Source organism: Sciurus carolinensis, chromosome 16 (genome assembly GCF_902686445.1).
Source record: "Sciurus carolinensis chromosome 16, mSciCar1.2, whole genome shotgun sequence".
NCBI classification, from domain to species: domain Eukaryota; kingdom Metazoa; phylum Chordata; class Mammalia; order Rodentia; family Sciuridae; genus Sciurus; species Sciurus carolinensis.
In genome coordinates this window covers 11,554,964-11,571,677 of record NC_062228.1, presented here as the reverse complement: position 1 = coordinate 11,571,677, position 16,714 = coordinate 11,554,964, and the positions used below count along the sequence as shown (strand labels likewise).

The 16,714-nt window shown below is 51.1% G+C and overlaps 1 protein-coding gene across 1 annotated transcript in view; it reads right to left on the bottom strand.

Moving 5' to 3' along the window:
* Positions 1–384: 384 nt before the first annotated feature.
* Positions 385–16,714, bottom strand: part of Fa2h (fatty acid 2-hydroxylase) — a 51,987-nt gene continuing 35,657 nt past the window's right edge. The window contains exons 3-7 of the mRNA XM_047528982.1: positions 13,528–13,670; positions 12,831–12,937; positions 6,132–6,304; positions 2,983–3,235; positions 385–1,804 (exon numbers count right to left, since the gene is read on the bottom strand). Of these exons, the coding sequence (XP_047384938.1) occupies positions 1,725–1,804; positions 2,983–3,235; positions 6,132–6,304; positions 12,831–12,937; positions 13,528–13,670 (756 nt within the window). The 3' untranslated portion in view covers positions 385–1,724. The remainder of the gene's footprint in view (positions 1,805–2,982; positions 3,236–6,131; positions 6,305–12,830; positions 12,938–13,527; positions 13,671–16,714) is intronic.

Genomic DNA, 16,714 nt, shown 5'->3' with positions numbered 1-16,714 from the left:
CCCAAGTCACTGGGATTATAGGAATGAGCCACTGTGCCTAGCAAACTTTAAACTTTCTTGATGAATCTTAGCTAGGGTTGCATAAATTCCAGAAGAGACCCCTCCCCAGTGGCTGTATCCAGGTGGTTTGTGAGAGCGATCCCCCCCATGCAGGCAATAAGGTGAGATGCCACCTATGGAGGATTTAAAAACAATAATAAATCCAAGTAAGAGCATAAGAGTTGGTCAGCTTTTTATTGTCTCCATGCCCCAACAATTCTATACAACCTGGCTAGTAATAGAATCCTCCTCCCTGTTGGTCCCCCTGCTACTTCCCAGTCACCCTGGAGTCTGACTGAGTCGCCATCAACCAACAGCAACGAGTCCTTGCGGGTTTCTTTTCAATGTTTTATTTTTCAAAATATACAATTTATTTACATCTTTTTTTTTTTTTCACAACTGTAATTTTGTATATTTATTCCAAAATCTTTAAATAGCCTCGCAGTAAACAGTATAAATCACAGGATCGGTCGAACTGCTTCTCTTTAGCCTTTCCACGCGTGGAGTTTTTAACAAGTTTCAAGTAGTAATGGTCTGTGGGTAAGAAGAGCCAGAAACAGGGCAAAGCGATTTCTACATGAGCTCGACATGTAGGATTAGAAAGGGCTGTCTGACTAGCTGCTTGGTCTGTGGCCAGACTAAGGACAGTTCTATCGTTTATAAATAAGACCCTCTCGGGAGCAGTGAGGATTTTGGTTACGAGGAAGACTGGACGGAGCCTCATCTGCAGGGTGTGGGATGTGGGGTGGGAGGTAAGGCACCACATGAAGGCTCCTCCTTGGCTTCAGGAGGCACTGGCTGGGAGGATCCTGAGTGGGGCACAGGGGCCCACTTGTGCCAGGTGGAGGCCGAGAGTGGCTAGGGCTGGGGTGGGGCCCCCGCCAGAGGAAGGGCCTCTTCAGCCTCCCTGGGGAAGAAGTTTTGTGGTTCTGGGGCCAGAGGAGAGATGGCTAGAGCAGCTGGTGATTTTCAAAGACGGGGCCAGGGCGCCTGCCCGCCTTGAGGCAGAGGCCAGACACCCCTAGGCTTCTGTACAGACAGGTGAGGGCCGGTTGAGTGAGCACTGGAGAGCACAGGGTGCAGCAGGCACCTGTGGTTGGCAGGGCCGGATGGGCTGCCCTGGGGCCCAGGCCAGCCGGTGGGAGGCATCGTGCTGTCTCTTCTTGTGAGAGACCTTCATTCACCTCAGAGGCATGAAACCCTCTCCAGAAAGCACAGGAGGGGCAGACAGAGCCACAGGCCACACAACCCTGCCCCTGCTGTGACATTGGTCCCTCCACCGCTTGAGGCGGCTCCCAGGGAGCCCAAGATGCTAAGGCACAGATGGGGCACAGGTCTGGCCTCAGGGGTCAGTTTTCTTCATGCCCCTTGGGGCTGTTGGTTGGGCTCTGAAGTAGTCTTGTGGGCTGAGGCTGAGTCAGGGGTGCCAGTGGAAAGGCCAGGATGTTCTGGGGAAGAGCCAGTCCCTGAGGGCCACCTGGCCATTAAGAGGCCATGATCCTCCCATGGTGAGCCAGGAGGGCAGTCCTGCCTCAGGGTCTCCTTGGTACCCTCTACCAAGCCCCAGGGCCCGACAGAGCCCATCCTGCCTGGCCAAGCCAACCTTCTTAGCAGGGTCTGGATGGAGGGTGGGGACGGGGGCCACAGCCAGGCTGAGGGCAGAATGGAGGAGCTGGGAGGAGCTGTCACTGCGTCTTTGGGTGGGCTTCCTCTGGGATGAGCGTGTGGAAAAAGTAATCCCACAATTTAGTGCTGATGCCAAATCCTAGAAAGGGAGACAAATGGGGAAGAAGGTGAGGTGCTGATGAAGAGGCAGAGATAAACTTACTTGGGAAGGGAGCCAGGGCAGGGATCGCGTGCAGGTTAGATTTCAACATCTGCCCCGTCTGCCAGGATGCCAGGGCCACCCTGGCAGAAGATGAGTGCAAGGCAACTGTGTTTCTGGTGTCCCCAGCAAACAGCAGGAATTAACCCAAACTCTGGGTCTGGCCTGAGTCCCTGGGTGGCCTGGCTGTGCCTGCCTCTCGCCTGGCCCTTCTCACCTCTGACTTCTTCCCCTCTGCCCGGGGCTGCTGCTCTTGGCACACTCCTTCCCCAGGCAGCAGTGCTGGATTCTCTTTATTTGGGCCTCAGCTCTAAGGACACCTGCAGTGACCCCTTCCTGGGCCATGCTGTTTTGAGCTTTGCTGTCCTCTAGCTGCATGTGGCCACAGGGAACTGGGACTGTGGCAACAGCTCCAGAGGAACTGAATTTCTGATTTCATTTCATTCAAACTAAGTTTCAATGTAAAAAAGGATATTTGATTCAGTTTCTGGAAAAGAGGAGAGCATGTTTGCAGCAGCTTACGTCTGTGAATCTAGACTATGAGGTCTAGATATAGATCAAGTATTCCCAGGGGAAACTGGCATCCATTGAATGCGGTGTTGGTGCAAAGTATACCTTGGATTTTGAAGACTTAGTATTAGAGGAAGAATGCAAGACAGCTCATTCATGATTTTTTTTATGTTAATTACATGTTGAAATGATGATAGTTTAGGTATACTGGGTTTAATAAATATAGCGTTAAAGTTCCATCCATTCACCTGTTTATTCTTCCTTTTTAATGTGGCTGTCAGAAAGTTTAAAAGCACACACGAGGTCACATAATATTTCACTCGACAGCGTCTGGCCCCTCCTCCCACCCATGTAGCTCTTCAAACACCACCTTGCTTTATTTTCCTTATGGTGCTTATGGCTATCAGAAATCATCTTTGCCATGCATTGCTTTCCTTGCTTGCCTATCTCTGCACAGCCACCTGCACCAACGGGTAGTGGAGAGGGAGCCCTCTGTGTGTGCCCAGTACCCTGAGTGGAGCCTGGATCTTGGTAGCTAGCTACTCCATAGCAGCTGTCAACTAAATCAACACATGAACAAGGGAGGCTGGAGGCGGGGCTGTTCTCACCTGACTTCTGGTGTGCAAAGTGGTGCTTCACGTGGTGGGCCTTCATCCTGTACAGGTAGGAGCCCTTGCGTGGAGAGCCGAAGTGCAGGTAGTAATGGGTCATGTCATAGACGATGTAGCCCAGGAGGCCGCCAGCAAACAGAGCGCCCCCCACCGCCTCAGGCAGGATGAGCCGGAGCAACGTGTAGAAGAAGGCGACCACCGCAGAAGCCGGTACCGGGGGGAAGACCAGGCGGGAGCCATCGAAGGGGGCCTGTGGATGGAGGCCTGGGTGTCAGAGGCAGCCCTGGGCCCCAGGGCCTCTCTGTGATGCTGAACCAGAGACACTCCCCATGGAGGGTGGGGCAGAGCAGCCAGACATACCAGCGAGGGGACAGCCATCCATCATGGGTAGGCTTGGCACCTTTGGCAGCTTTGCAGAGAGCAGGCCACCATTCCTGAAAGACCTAGAGAGAGCTGCTGTTCTCCGATCTCAAACAGGGAAGAGATCAGGCAAACGCCCCGGGCACGCGGGGCTGGGTGTGCCATGGGCAGGATGGGTGTGGGTGTGCCAGCAGCTCAGAGCTACCGCATTCTCCAGAAGCTACTGGGTTCTAGAACTTGTTAGGTGCTAGACAGGAGTCCTGCCCCCAAATACAAGGGTCTTTTTGGAGACTGACCTGAGGTCAGTGCAGTTGGTAGTGAGATGAACCTGGTGGTGTCCCCACCCCCATTTCCTAACAGGAGGTCTTCTTCCAAGAGGTGTCACAGGGAACCAGAGAACAGAAGGTCTAGGCCCTTTGATAAGTTTCAAAGGCCCTGGTGAGCCTTCAGACTGCTTGGCGAGCATTGTGAAAAAGAGAGACCCTCTGCCGACTGGAGAGGGAGAGAGAGAGAGAGAGAGAGAGAGAGAGAGAGAGAGAGAGAGAGAGAGGGAGGGAGGGAGGGAGAGAGAGAGCAATGTGGGTCTTCCTACTCTCAGAGCAGCAGCAACAGGACCGTGCAGGACTAGAGAACCAGCTCGCAGAAAAAGGAGGGAGAGAGGACTGGGGAGAAAGGGAGAGAGAGGAATGAGCCCTGGCTTGTAGCATCTGCCAATTCTTGTAGTGAAAAACGCCTCCACCATGGCCGATTTCAAGCTACCGTCACCAAGGTGGAGCTGGGAAGGGATGGGTGTTGCTCTCTCGTGAGTTGGTCTGAGCTGGCTGCAGGGCGCAGTGGGGTTAGGGCCCTCGCAGAGCACTGGAGGTCTGAGGAGAGGTTCCTAATTGGAGCCCAGGTGGCTACAGGCCACACAGGCCCTTCACGTCCTCATGGGTGGTGAGGCAGCAGGGGCCCCGAGGTACTGGTGTGGAAGTGTCTATCAAGGGGAGACTGAGACAGCACCCGGAGCCCCGGGGTAAGCTGAGCAGATCCTCGGGAGGTTCTTTCATCCTCTGAGGATGGTGAAGTTGACACCGGGGGCGGCAGATCTGAAAAGGTTTGAGAACGCTACAAGGGACACGGCTGCAGATGCTGCACGCCCTGGAGAGAATGGGCCGGATGGGCTGCAGGTCCACCTGCAGGAAGGGCACTGGCCAGGCTGGGCCTGGGCCATGGCAACTCTTGGAACATACCTGAGTGACAAGTTGGCCCAGGACTGGTCACCCCACCAAGACTGGCCGCTCTATAGGACCCCTGGAACACAGATCAGCTCTGGGAGAACAGGGAGAGTACCCTCCCAACCCACCTGACAACTCTCTCAGTAGGTCTGTAAAATCCTGAGTTTGACTGAACTCATTCAGACAAGTTAGGCTGAGTTGCTGCCATGAAACCCAAGTTCAGCAGCAGCAATACAAGGGTTTTACAGTTTTCTTTTTTCCACATCTGAACTTGTGTCCTGCAAGTATCCTGTCTGCCACATTTTCTGATTTATGCCCAGCAAGAAACAGAGTGTGTGTGGTGGTGGTAAGAACTCACTTTTCTTCTTCTTGTTTTGGTGCCTGGGATTGAATCCACGGCCCCGTGCGTGCCAGGTAAGCAGGCTCCCAGTGAGCTGCATCCCCAGCCCAGGGACTCACTTCTGGGAAAATGTAAATGTTCAGGGAAGTCGGAGCATGGGGGCTCCCTGGGGTTCACTCTGGGACAGGAAAAAGACAGCACAGTGCAGGGCAGAGCTGGCTTCCAGTCCCAGTGTCTAGGAAAGTCACGAAGTGTCTTTAGGGGGTGAGTGCTTGAGAGTACTGACGCTGCAGGCCACAGGGTGGGGCACAACATCCTGGCTGTGCCTGTGCCCGGTGTGACCTTGGGTGGGTTGCTTGGTTACTTAGTGTCCCCAGAGCTCAGTTTCCTGCTCTGTGGAATGGACAGACTGTAGCACCATCTTCAAAGGGAAGCCACAAGGGCAGCCGGGTACCAGGGCACACGCTGTGATCCCAGTGACTTGGGAAGGTGAGGCAGGAGGGTCACAAGTCCAAGGCCAGCCTTGGCAACTTGGTGAGGCCCTGTCTCAAAATAAAAAGGCTGGCGATGTGGCTCAGTGGTAAAGCGGCTCTGGATTCAATCCCCAGGACCAACAAACCAAAAAAATGAATGAAGCCACAGGGCAAGGGTCTTGTCTGTTTTGTCTAGCACAAGGCCTGGCACTTAGGAAGCACTCAGTGAACTTACGTTGGGTGAATGAATGAATAAGTTATTGTGAGGATTGAAGAGGATGATGCGTGAAGGGTGGTGCAGAGTGCCTGGTGGTAATAACAGTGGAACCGGGCCTAGAGGTACACGCCTGTAATCCCAGCAGTTGGGAGACTGAGAGAGGAGGATTGCAAGTTCGAGGCCAGCCTCAGCAACTTAGCAAGGACCTAAGCAACTTAACAAGACCCTGTCTCAAAATAAAAAATAAAAAGGACTGGGGATGTGGCTCTGTGGTAAAGTGCCTCTGGGTTCAGTCTCCTGTACCAATAATTAAATAAATGAATAACAATGGAGCGTGTGCACAGAGACACGCTGGCCCTGTCCACCTGGCTCGGATTAGGAGGCCCAACCCAGTTATCCCACTAAGCGAGAGCAAACACCCTTGGTTTCCTGTCACTCCAGCCCGACATCAGACCCCCAGAAAGATCCACCCCGGGGGACTGGTTATAGCTGCAGGCAGCTGGCTGTGCGTGCTGCCCGGTGGGTCCCGCGCCACTCACCTTGTGGTGCTGGCCGTGCATGACGAAGTGCAGCATGATGAGGTAATAGCTGTTACTGGGAGGCTTCATGTGGAACAGGAAGCGGTGGATGAGGTACTCGATGAGGCTCCAGAGGAACATCCCCAGCACGAAGAGGCCGGGGAACACAGACTCAGGCACAGCCACTGAGTACTCTGCAGGGAGGCAGAGAGGCAGTCAGAGCTGATGCGTTCCGGGTACACCAAGGCCTAGGGGCTGTGGAGGCCCCGCCTCATCACCGCTCGTAAGCTTGGGAGCTGCTGCCCTGTGCCCTGTGCGAAGGGGCCAGGCAACACAGTTGGGGGCCTGGGATTGATGCTGGGAAGAGGCTGTGAGGATCTGTACTGGGCACCGGAGGGACCCTTTACCACAGCAAGGGTGCTTTGGCCAGAGAGCGGATGTTTTCCTTGGAGGAAAGCACAGCACAGCATAGGAAGCATGGCGACGGCCAGATGCTGGACAGCTGCCTGGGAGGGTGACCTTGCCACAGTGGCATGGGGGAGAAGAGACGATCCCGACAGAGCCAGCAGAGTCAGGGGTTACCGAGGGAAGAAGTGAACGGCTGGGGACCACAGGCAGGAAGGGCAGGAAAACCCAAGTGGAAAGCTCAGCAGCCAAGACTCGAAATCACAGCATCTGAGGAAGACTTGAGAAAACTGAAGACTAGCCTGGATGGGGACAGGAAGGCTAGACGGACCTAATTATTTTCTTTTTTTTTTTCCATTTTTTTTAGTTGTCAATGGATATTTATTTATTTATTTTTGCGGTGCTGGGGATTGAACCCAGGGTCTTGTGCATGCGAGGCAAGCACTCTACCAACTGAGCTGCATCCCCTCCCCAGCCCCTTATTTATTTATATGTGGTGCTCAGGGTGGAACCCTAACCCTCTCTCATACCAGGCAGGCGCTCTACCACTGAGCCCCAACCCCAGCCCCTCCTAATTATTTTCAAGTGTGGGGCGATGGCACCTGCAGCCCTTGCAACTCTCTCCTTGTTACTTCTCTCCACTTCATTCTTCCTTTGACCTCATGGAGACATCCATCCTTGCCCCTTCAGCTCCTGTCCTGTTTCTTCCATGTCTGTCTCCACCCTCTGAGCTTCACTTCTCTTTCCCACATACCATCGCGTTGGCCACGCTTTCTCTCTCTAAATAACAGCTTTATCAAAACACAGTTCTCGTGCGCTATAAACCATCGGCATCAAGGGGCTGGGCTCTCGCTCAGCGGTGGAGTGCTTGCCCCGCATGTGTGAGGCACTGGGTTCAATCCTCAGCACCACATAAGAACAAATAAAGATATTGTGTCCATCTACAACCAAAAAATATACATATTAAAAAACCCCAGCTAGATAGAGTGTACAATCGGTGGTCATCTTGAGTTGTGCAGTGTCAACTGATGTGTCTATCTGTCCCTTCTTAGGCTCCATCATGGAAACTCTGCCTCTGTCCCCGGGGCTGAAGCCTTTCCCCTCCACCCTCCCTGCTCATCTCACTTCAACCACACCCCCCACACTGACAGCCCCCATGCCTGTACCTCCCACCCTCCCCCATGGTTGCTGGCAACTGGGCATCTCCATGTGTGCACATGCCCCCAGGGCTGACATCCCTGAGGGAAGTCAGTTGTCTTCCTCTTCCTTCCGGCATCTCACCTCTGCCCCTCTGGGCTGCTCCTCCTGGGGCTTCCTCCTCAGTGAGGGGTTTTCACGTCACCAAAGGAGCCAGACTCAACTTGCCCGCTGTCCCCCAGTCCCAGAGTCCCCAAGTCCTGCCACTTCTACTTCCCGAAGACCTCTTGGCAAAGTTACAGAAGCTGGGCACAAAAGGTCAGAGGGTGTTTGACTCCATTTACATGAAACACTCAGAATAGGTACATTTGTGGAACACAGAGCAGAAGGGTGGTTGCCAGGGGCTGCGGGCCAGTGAACAGGGGAGCGAGGGCTCGATGGGCACAGGGGTTTCCTTTCGGGGTGATAAGAAGGATTTGAAACTAACAGAGAGGGTAGCTGCGCGACACTGTGAATGTACTAAAGGCCGCTGAACTGTTGGTTTTATTAAAGGTAGTTAATTAATTGATTTTTTGGTTATCAGGGAGTGAGCCCAGAGGTGCTTAACCATGGAGCCACATCCCCAGCCATTTTAATTTTTTATTCAGAGACAGGGTCTTGCTAAGTTGCTGAAGCTGGCTTTGAACTTGTGATCCTTCTGCCTCAGCCTCTGGCGCAGCTGGGATTACAGGTGTGTGCCAGCAACTGTTGACTTTAAAATGGCTAATTTGATGGTGTATGGATCACACCTCAATTGAAATCAATCAACCCACCTACCTACCTTGGGTCCTTTTGGGGCTCTTAATCCCATTACCTTGTCACCTTTTGCCCCATGGCATCACTGGCTCCCCCTCCACCCCCATTCTGCCTCCAGATGCTGTTAAAACCTTCCATGGCCTCGTGGTCTTTAGGCAAAGTCCAGTCTCTGAGGCAGAGCACTCAAGTCTCTCAAGTTCTGATCTTGCTGACCACATCCCTGCCTGAGGTTTGGCTCCTGTCACCTTAGTGGGGCCAAAACAAATCACTTGTGGCTCCTCAGATATACTGCATTCTCTCCCCCCAGCTCTGTACTTTTGCTCCCATTTCCTTCCCTGGAATCCCCCTGCCTGCCTTAGCCCTAGAGACCCAGTCCATGTGTGAGGCCTGCGTTGACGCCTTCACCCACTTGGCTGTTCCTGCCTCCTGCTCTGCCTGCCCTCATCCCCTGGGACCCCTCTGTACTGTGGGTCATTTTTCACTTCCACCTCTACCCATGGGTAATGAGACTCTTATGGGTGGGATCGGGGCCCTTCCTCTTGTATCTCCAGTACACAGAGATTTGTTGGGGGAATAACAGAGGAAAACCTCACTGCAGGGATGAGATTAGATTTTTGCTACTCCCAGAGCAGACAGAGCCAGGACCAGAGGGAGGCACCTTTGGGTTTGGTTAAGGAGGTTCTTCTGAAGGGCTGGGGCTGTCTGCAGGCTATGGCAGGCCCAGGACCATGGTGGCTGCTGAGGAAGGAATAAAGGCTAAGAAGGCAGGAGGCTCTTTGGCCAGACTTGGGTCAAGCCCCCTTCTAATGTCTGAATGAATCTCCATGCACCTGGGAATCAACAAATGATGCACCTGGGAACTGGCATACAATGCAGCCAAGAACCAGTTCTAAAGGCTGCATCTCGCTCGTCTGGTTTCAAGTTGCTCTAACACCTCTCATCTGTGGGGCCTGCCATGCCCATCTTTGATCCTAGGGGCTTGCCTAACAGCTTTACTGGCTCTGACTGCAAGTGGCCATTTGATCTTGGCTCGTCTGCTCTGGTTGGCAAGAGGCCCAGCTTCCAGGGAAGTCCGGATACTTCTGGGGTCCTTCAGAGCACTCTGGTGAAGTGCAGAGAACACGGGTTCTGGATTTGTAGACCTGCATTCAAATCTGGACCTGCCTTACCTACAGTAAAATACCCTACCCACCTTGAAGGGTTGTTTTTAAGGTTGAGGTAATATAATATCTGATTATATGATGAGCATATGTTAGATTATATAATAAGAACAATATATAGCCATGAGCAGTGGTGCAAGCTTGTAATCCCAGTGACTCAGGGGCTGAGGTAGGAGGATCAAAAGGTCAAGGCCAGTCTGAGCAAATTAGTGAGAACCTGTCTTAAAAAAAAAAATTTTTTTTTAAAGGGCTGGGGATGTAACTCAATGATAAAGTGCCCCTGGTTCAATCCTTAGTACTGCAAACAAAAGAAAACAAAAACAGGGCTGGGGATATAGCTCAGTTGGTAGAGTGCTTGCCTTGCAAACACAAGGCCCTGAGTTCAATCCCCAGCACTGAAAAACAAAACAAAACAAAACAAAACAAAACACCAAATAATACCTTATTCTATATTAATACTTCCAAGAGTCCTACTTTTATCCTTTCTTTCAATTCTCCTCGCAGAGTTCTGCAGGGTTCCTTGTTGAGGGAAAAGGGGTTTCTTCTCTGGTTCTCCCTTGACCTTGAGGGTGCCCTTCCTTGTCACATATTCTGGACACATGGGACTAGACACACAGGAATATTTCCTGGTCATAGACTTTGGCCTTGACCTTTTGCCAGGGCTCCCATCACACAATCCCACTGGAGGCCAGCACGCTCATCCAGGATGCTGTTCAGCAACAGTTCCAGCTTGGCCTTAGTTTAACATTCTCTTAGGAATCCTGACAGTCCTAGTGTGTTCTGGGGGTCATCCTGAATTTGCAGAATGTAGCTGGTTTTTCAAAGTGTTTTCGTACATACATTTAGGAATTTTGGTCTTGAACTAGTGTCTCCCTTCAGCTGGCACTGCATCCTGGCACCCTGACTCTTCTGAATGTATTCTAGGGCATCCCTTTGTACAGCAGCAGCACTGGGACTCTGCCGAGTGTCCCCTTGCCTTGCACTGTGGGCTCTTATGTGCTCTATGGCTTGTGCCTTACGTGACGAGCTGGGAAATCATGCCCCCTTGCTGGTCACATGGTCACGGCCTTACTGGCCCTCCACACTGGACCTTTATTTGATTTCACAGGCACATCTTAGCTGCTTGCAGAGGCCTGTGCCCTGCAGAGTCCTCAAATTGCCCTCCCTGCCATGCAGAACAGTCCCTCCTATAGGTCAAGCCTCCGCCCACCCCCTCACCCCAGCATCACCCTGTCTGCCCAGCCGGCTGGAGCTGGTACTGAGTGGCATCTCGGGAGGAATCCGGCAGAGGGATCTGGGCCAAAGCTACGGTGTCCCCTTCCCCCTCCGGCTGCCAGCCCTGGCGGCCCTGCCACTGTCAGTGATTGTTTGGGGAGCTCTGAGTGGACAGTGGGCGATTCAGTGAGTGGGCCTTCTGAGCAACAGGCCCTGTGCTGTGCCTGAGCTATTCAGTGTGGGCAGAGCAGGCTGACTTTGGCTCGCAGGGCATACATGGTAACCCTCAGTGACTGGGAGCAGCAGTTCTGGGCTGGGTTGGAGGGGGGCTGCCCCAAATTGCTCATCCTACACCCCATCCTGGGTGAGGTGGATAAACTGAGGCTCCCAGTGCTGTGGCCATGGCCTCTCTTGTTTAGATCTTTAAGGCCTTGACTTGCTGCCCCTGAGAGAGATGGCCAGGAGAGAAGCCTTGGGGGATGGGGAAAGAAGTCCTCACCTGCACTTGGCAGACAGCAGAGAGCTCAGAGGCGGGACTGTGACTGTGGTCAGCAGAGGAAGCCCTCCTGAGAGGCTTGATACTCTTGACACCTCCCCGAGGTACCAGACCACCTGGGCAGGTGGAGGCTCAGGATACCTGGAGCCTTAGGGTATGCAGTGAGCTTGTGGAGTAGGTTAGCAGAATGGCCACCCTGAGACACGGGGTCCCACAGGCTCTTTTCTTTGACAGTGCTCTCTGTCCCCTGATTAGAAGCTGGTGGACACCTTGTCTCTGCATCCTGGACCACAGGACCCTGGATCACTTGCTTGACATCTGTGAGGCTCCATTTCCTCAACTCTTATTTTTGATTTTTTTAAATCATGCATTTCCTGTGCACTGCATGATGTTCTGAAGTATGAATATACTGAGGAATGACCACATTTCCTCCTTCCGGGAGGGGATGACGGCAGTGCTATTCCCACAGAGCTGCTAAGGGTTCCACAAGCTAGTCCCTGGAAAGCACACGGCTAAGTGCTCAGTGAAGGGGAGCTGTGTTATTCCCAAGCCAGGGCTCTGCTGCATGGTCCTTTGCCTTGGACATGAGGTAGGACACTGTCAGATCTTTCTCTCCCAGGTTCTCTGCTGATCTGTGCTCTGATCACAGATCAGTCTGAATATAGCTCTCAGCTGTGCCACCTGGTGAAGTGATTTCATTTTCTTTTTTCTTCCTCTTTGTCCTTTTGCAGTGCTGGGGATGGAACCCAGGGCCTTGTGCGTGTTATGCACCACTGTCCTACATCCCCAGCTCTTTTTATTTTTAATTTTGAGACAGGGTATTGCCAAGTTGTCAACTGGCCTCAACCATGCAGTCCTCCTGCCTTGGCCTCCCTACTTTCTGGAATGACAGGTGTGCACCATGCCTGGCTTTGTCTAGTTTATTTATTTATTTATTTATTTAAATACATGTATTTTAAAAATGTGTGTGTGTGTGTGTGTGTGTGTGTGTGTGTGTGTGTAGTTGTCGACGGACCTTTATTTTATTTATTTATATGTGGTGCTGAGAATCAAATGCAGTGCCTCACACATGCTAGGCAAGTACTCTACAACTCCAGCCCCCTTGTTTAGTTTCTTGACAAAGAATCCCAGGTTCTATATTTCCTGGTCTTACACATGTTGAGAAGACCCCTACTCCCTGCCTGCCACCACCTGTTTATTGCTATGCCATCTGGGGAAATGACTTAGTTTAGTTTCTGCTGATGTTTTGCTAAGTTTTGTATCCATTTGGCGGTGGGGTAGAAGTCTGAAAAAATGTTTCAAATGTTCTCTGTAAATAGGCCTCACAAAAAACAAAACAAAACAAAACAAACAAATAAATAAATAAATAAATAAATAAATAAATAGGCCTCACTTAAAAGTCTTGATTATGTGGTTTGGGGTCTTATGCTCTTAGAAATGTAAGTGCAGGGAGAACACAGATGTCCTGCCTCCAGGACCCACGGGAGCAAGTCTGAAAGGAACAAGTATTACCTGTTGTGAACGATGTAAAGAGGCGGACGTTGCCTTGGGCAAGAGTTCGGTAGTAGGACCAGCTGAGATACAGCATCAGGGGCACCCAGATGATGGGCACACTATACCTGCAGGAGAGCCATCGGGTAAGAGAGATATATGCATGGGGGATCCACAGGGTTCACTTTCCCTAGAAACACAGTTCAACTGGGGATGGGGACAAGGTGACACCAAAGCACATGCAGAAAGTATGTGGAGACCTGGAATCAAAGGGACACTCATGGAAGTGATAGGGGGAGAAAAAAGGCTTTGAATCCATCTACTAATCTGAGATGTGTCATTGGAAGAAAAGAACTGCATCCCATTGCTACTTACTTTGTGCAGCTTGATAGATACTGACCTCTTGTGGCAGAGGAGATAATTGCAGGTAAAATTGTTCCCATGGGTATTAGAAGCTGCTAACCGAGCAAAGGAATGTGAAATAGACCAGGGGTGGCATTCAGAGTAGTTTATGGTTAAATGTAGGTTTCTGGTTACACTGAGTGAATGGACAAAATGCACAGGAATAGATTATGTCTATGGCATGTCCCACCTTCCCCAAGAGCTTAAGAGTACATCCCTGCATTCTAGGGAGGGACCTGATTGCCCATCCTTTGATATCTGACTGGCACTATCAGGAGAGAAGGACATCCCACCATAGATTCCTTTCAGGGCTCACCAGGCAGTCTTGGAGAGGGCCTCGACAAGGTCTGAGTGAAAGAGGCGAATGGGCCTGGTCACGGGCTGGTGGACCCATTCATCATACTTTTCTCCCAAGTGGCCCACCTGCCACAGGAGAGGCTTCTGCCAGTCCACCAGGTCCTGCAAGAGACAAGGTGGACCCTAGATATTCATGCCTTCCCATTCTCGAATGCATTCACCCATCTTCTGGTTATAGCAACCCATTCCCCACCCGTCTCAGCTCATGCAGTTTGTTAGCACTATCCACCCTTCTGATTCAGGATGCAGAACTGATCACACACCACCACCCCTGGCTACAGCCATGGGATTCAGAAGAGGCCTATGACCTAAGCTGGTGCAATGAGCTTTCTTCCTGATGGGGCTGCTAGCAGAGCTTGCCTAAGGACTCAGCACAGAGGTTGGCCAAGCCACAGCTAGAGGCAGAATCCTGGTGATGATCCCTGAGCGCCTGGATTCAGCCACAGCTGAAACCTGTAGTTTTACTTGGAACTCTTTCAATACAGGAGTCAATATATTCTATATCAAGAACAAAAGAGGCTCTTTCCCTTCCATCATGGGCTTTGTTCTTTGTGTTGGTCTGGGTAACTTCTTCATTCACCCTTTCAAACAATCGTTCATTTAACAATTTGCTTAACATTTGGTGTGTGTGTGTGAGAGAGACAGAGAATGAAAGCAAGCGAATGCACATGTGTGTATGTGCCAAGGGCTAGAATGAACCAACAGGAATGCAAGGCACCATTTTCACTTCATATAGCTTAGTGCTTAATCAGAGTTTCAGTCTCAGGTACAAATCCTGGCTCTTCCATTTACGGTGTGACCTTGGGGAAATTATTTGACTTCTCTGAGCCTTGGTGTACCTACCTATAAAATGGAAGCAATAATGGTACCTGCATTAAGTGTTCATTAAGCAAGATGAGGCATGCCAAGCAAGACAGTTTAGTGCTGATGATACAAGGGAGGGTGAGATCCAGAGGCAGGATGCTTGGTACAAATACCCAGGTGCAGGGGTGGTGAGAATGGTTTTGCAGATGATCTGGAGTTTGATCACATAACATGCAGGGTTTGGCAAGGGGGAGAGGGAAGGGAACAGAGGGAGTGTGTACAGATGTGGAGTTCAGAATGCCTGTGGTCCATCTGGTTCCTTAACACTGCTCTGTGGATAGTAGGAGGAAATTGGCTGAGAATGTTGGAAAACAGAATACCTACACCAGGTCTCGGAGTTGGTGCTTCATCTGCCAGTCAGGTTGTTCCCAAGGCAGGGATGCATGCACACCCCAACAGTACTCACAGGCTCGACCCCAGAGGCAGGGGGAAAATACTAGAGATGCTATTTCTATTTATGATATATTCATCTCATCTTCAACCCACATGTGACTGTGTTCTAATGCCCAGAATGGTACATTGGCATAAGCAAATAACTTATAGATGGTTAAAATGAACATATAATGCAGAACATGCTCACAAAATATTAATCATAGGGATGCAGATTTTAAAAAACTGGAGTCCACATCTTTGGGCAATGGGAAACCCTTGAAGATTTAGGATGATTCAGTGCACTAAAGAAGATAAATCTGGAGCCCAAACAGTAAAGAACATCAATGTGGGATGAAGAAACGATGAAGGTCAGGGAGAAGATCTCCAAAGCCTGGCTCTGCTGTCTTATCAGTTTCGTGAGACCCTGGGTAAGTGTCTTTATCTTTCAGAGTCCCTCTGTTTTCTTATCTGTGAAGTTGGTGGGCACTGCCCCACCACCTACAGTTAGAATAGGGGCGAGGTATGGCACACGGTGGGTGCTCAGTCAATCTCCAATACAAGGGAGGTGGGTGGCCACGGCAGGTGGGAAGGACAGAAGTGACAGGTGAGGAGAGGAAAGGAGTCACAGCTGGAGTGAGGAAGAAAGCGCAAGTGTGGGAATAAGAGCCAACCACAGTCCCAAAGCCAGCCTTCTCATCCCTGCTCAGGCCTCCCCGGACACAGCCTTCACGTGCTCCCAGTCCTTCCGGAGGCAAAGCTAGTGTTGCCATCACAGCGTTGGAGCAGGCAGGCGATGCCACTGGGCATTCTCCCTGCGCCTGTGACCAGGTGGAAAGGCCCAAAGTAGGCTGTGGCTCCTGCCATGTCCCAGGTGCTGGCTGCCTTCTTGTGGCTGAAAGACAACCCGGGTCACCCTGAGCCAACTCATTTCCAGCACCAGCTAAAGAGCTGGCCATCCAAACTCCGCCCAGTTGGGCTCTCTCCCTAACCCAGTCTCCTTCACCTCATCCCTTGGATCTAGAAGCAAACAGATCCACCGGCTGCACGCGGGCCCTTCCTTCCATTCCTCCACCCCGGCTCTCTAAACACGCACCTGCGCGCTCCTTGCTCCACCGCCACCAGGAAAAAGAACTGGAGGAACCAGCTAGTGGCCTGTGTTTGCATCTTATCTTGAGCCACCTATGGAGCCTCACCTCAGAAGAAGCTGGCCAGGGTCGTGGTGAGAGCTTAAAGCTCTGTCCCAACTGCAGTAACGCCGAGAGCAGACAGAGCCGTTGCCGTGTGCCAAGCACGGCTCGAAATACTAGCTGTGGGTTAAATCATTTGCTCCTTGCCATACCCCAATGAGGCAGCCACTAAAATTGTTACCACTTTACCGATGGGGAAACTAAGGCTGGTAACCTGCCAAGGTTGCCCAGTTATACTTTCTTGGTGAGTTGGTGCTTTTACCATTGGGAAATAGTCATCTTGGTCCTTATAAAAGTTCTCGTCCTGAAGCCCCATGTGGTATTAACAGAACCTTGCTGTTTCCTGAAGCTTGGTGTTTGCATGAACTACCTTTAACACTCTTTTCCCTTTAACTTGTGTATGTCTTACGTTTAAAGTGCATCTTTTGTGGACAGCATACAGTTGGGTGAACATACACCCAAACCCCAGTCTAATCTCTGCTTTTTAATTGCAGGATTTAGTTTATTTACATTTAATATTAGAGTATTAGATTACTATTAGAATATTATTTTCTTGTTGTTTCCTGTTTCCTCTGGCTTTATATTTCTTCTCTTTTTTTTTTTTTTTTTTTTTTTTGCGGTACTGGGGATCGAACTCAGGGCCTTGTGCTTGCGAGGCAAGCACTCTACCAGCTGAGCTATCTCCCCAGCCCTCTTCTTTTCTTTTTATTTAATTTTTTTTTT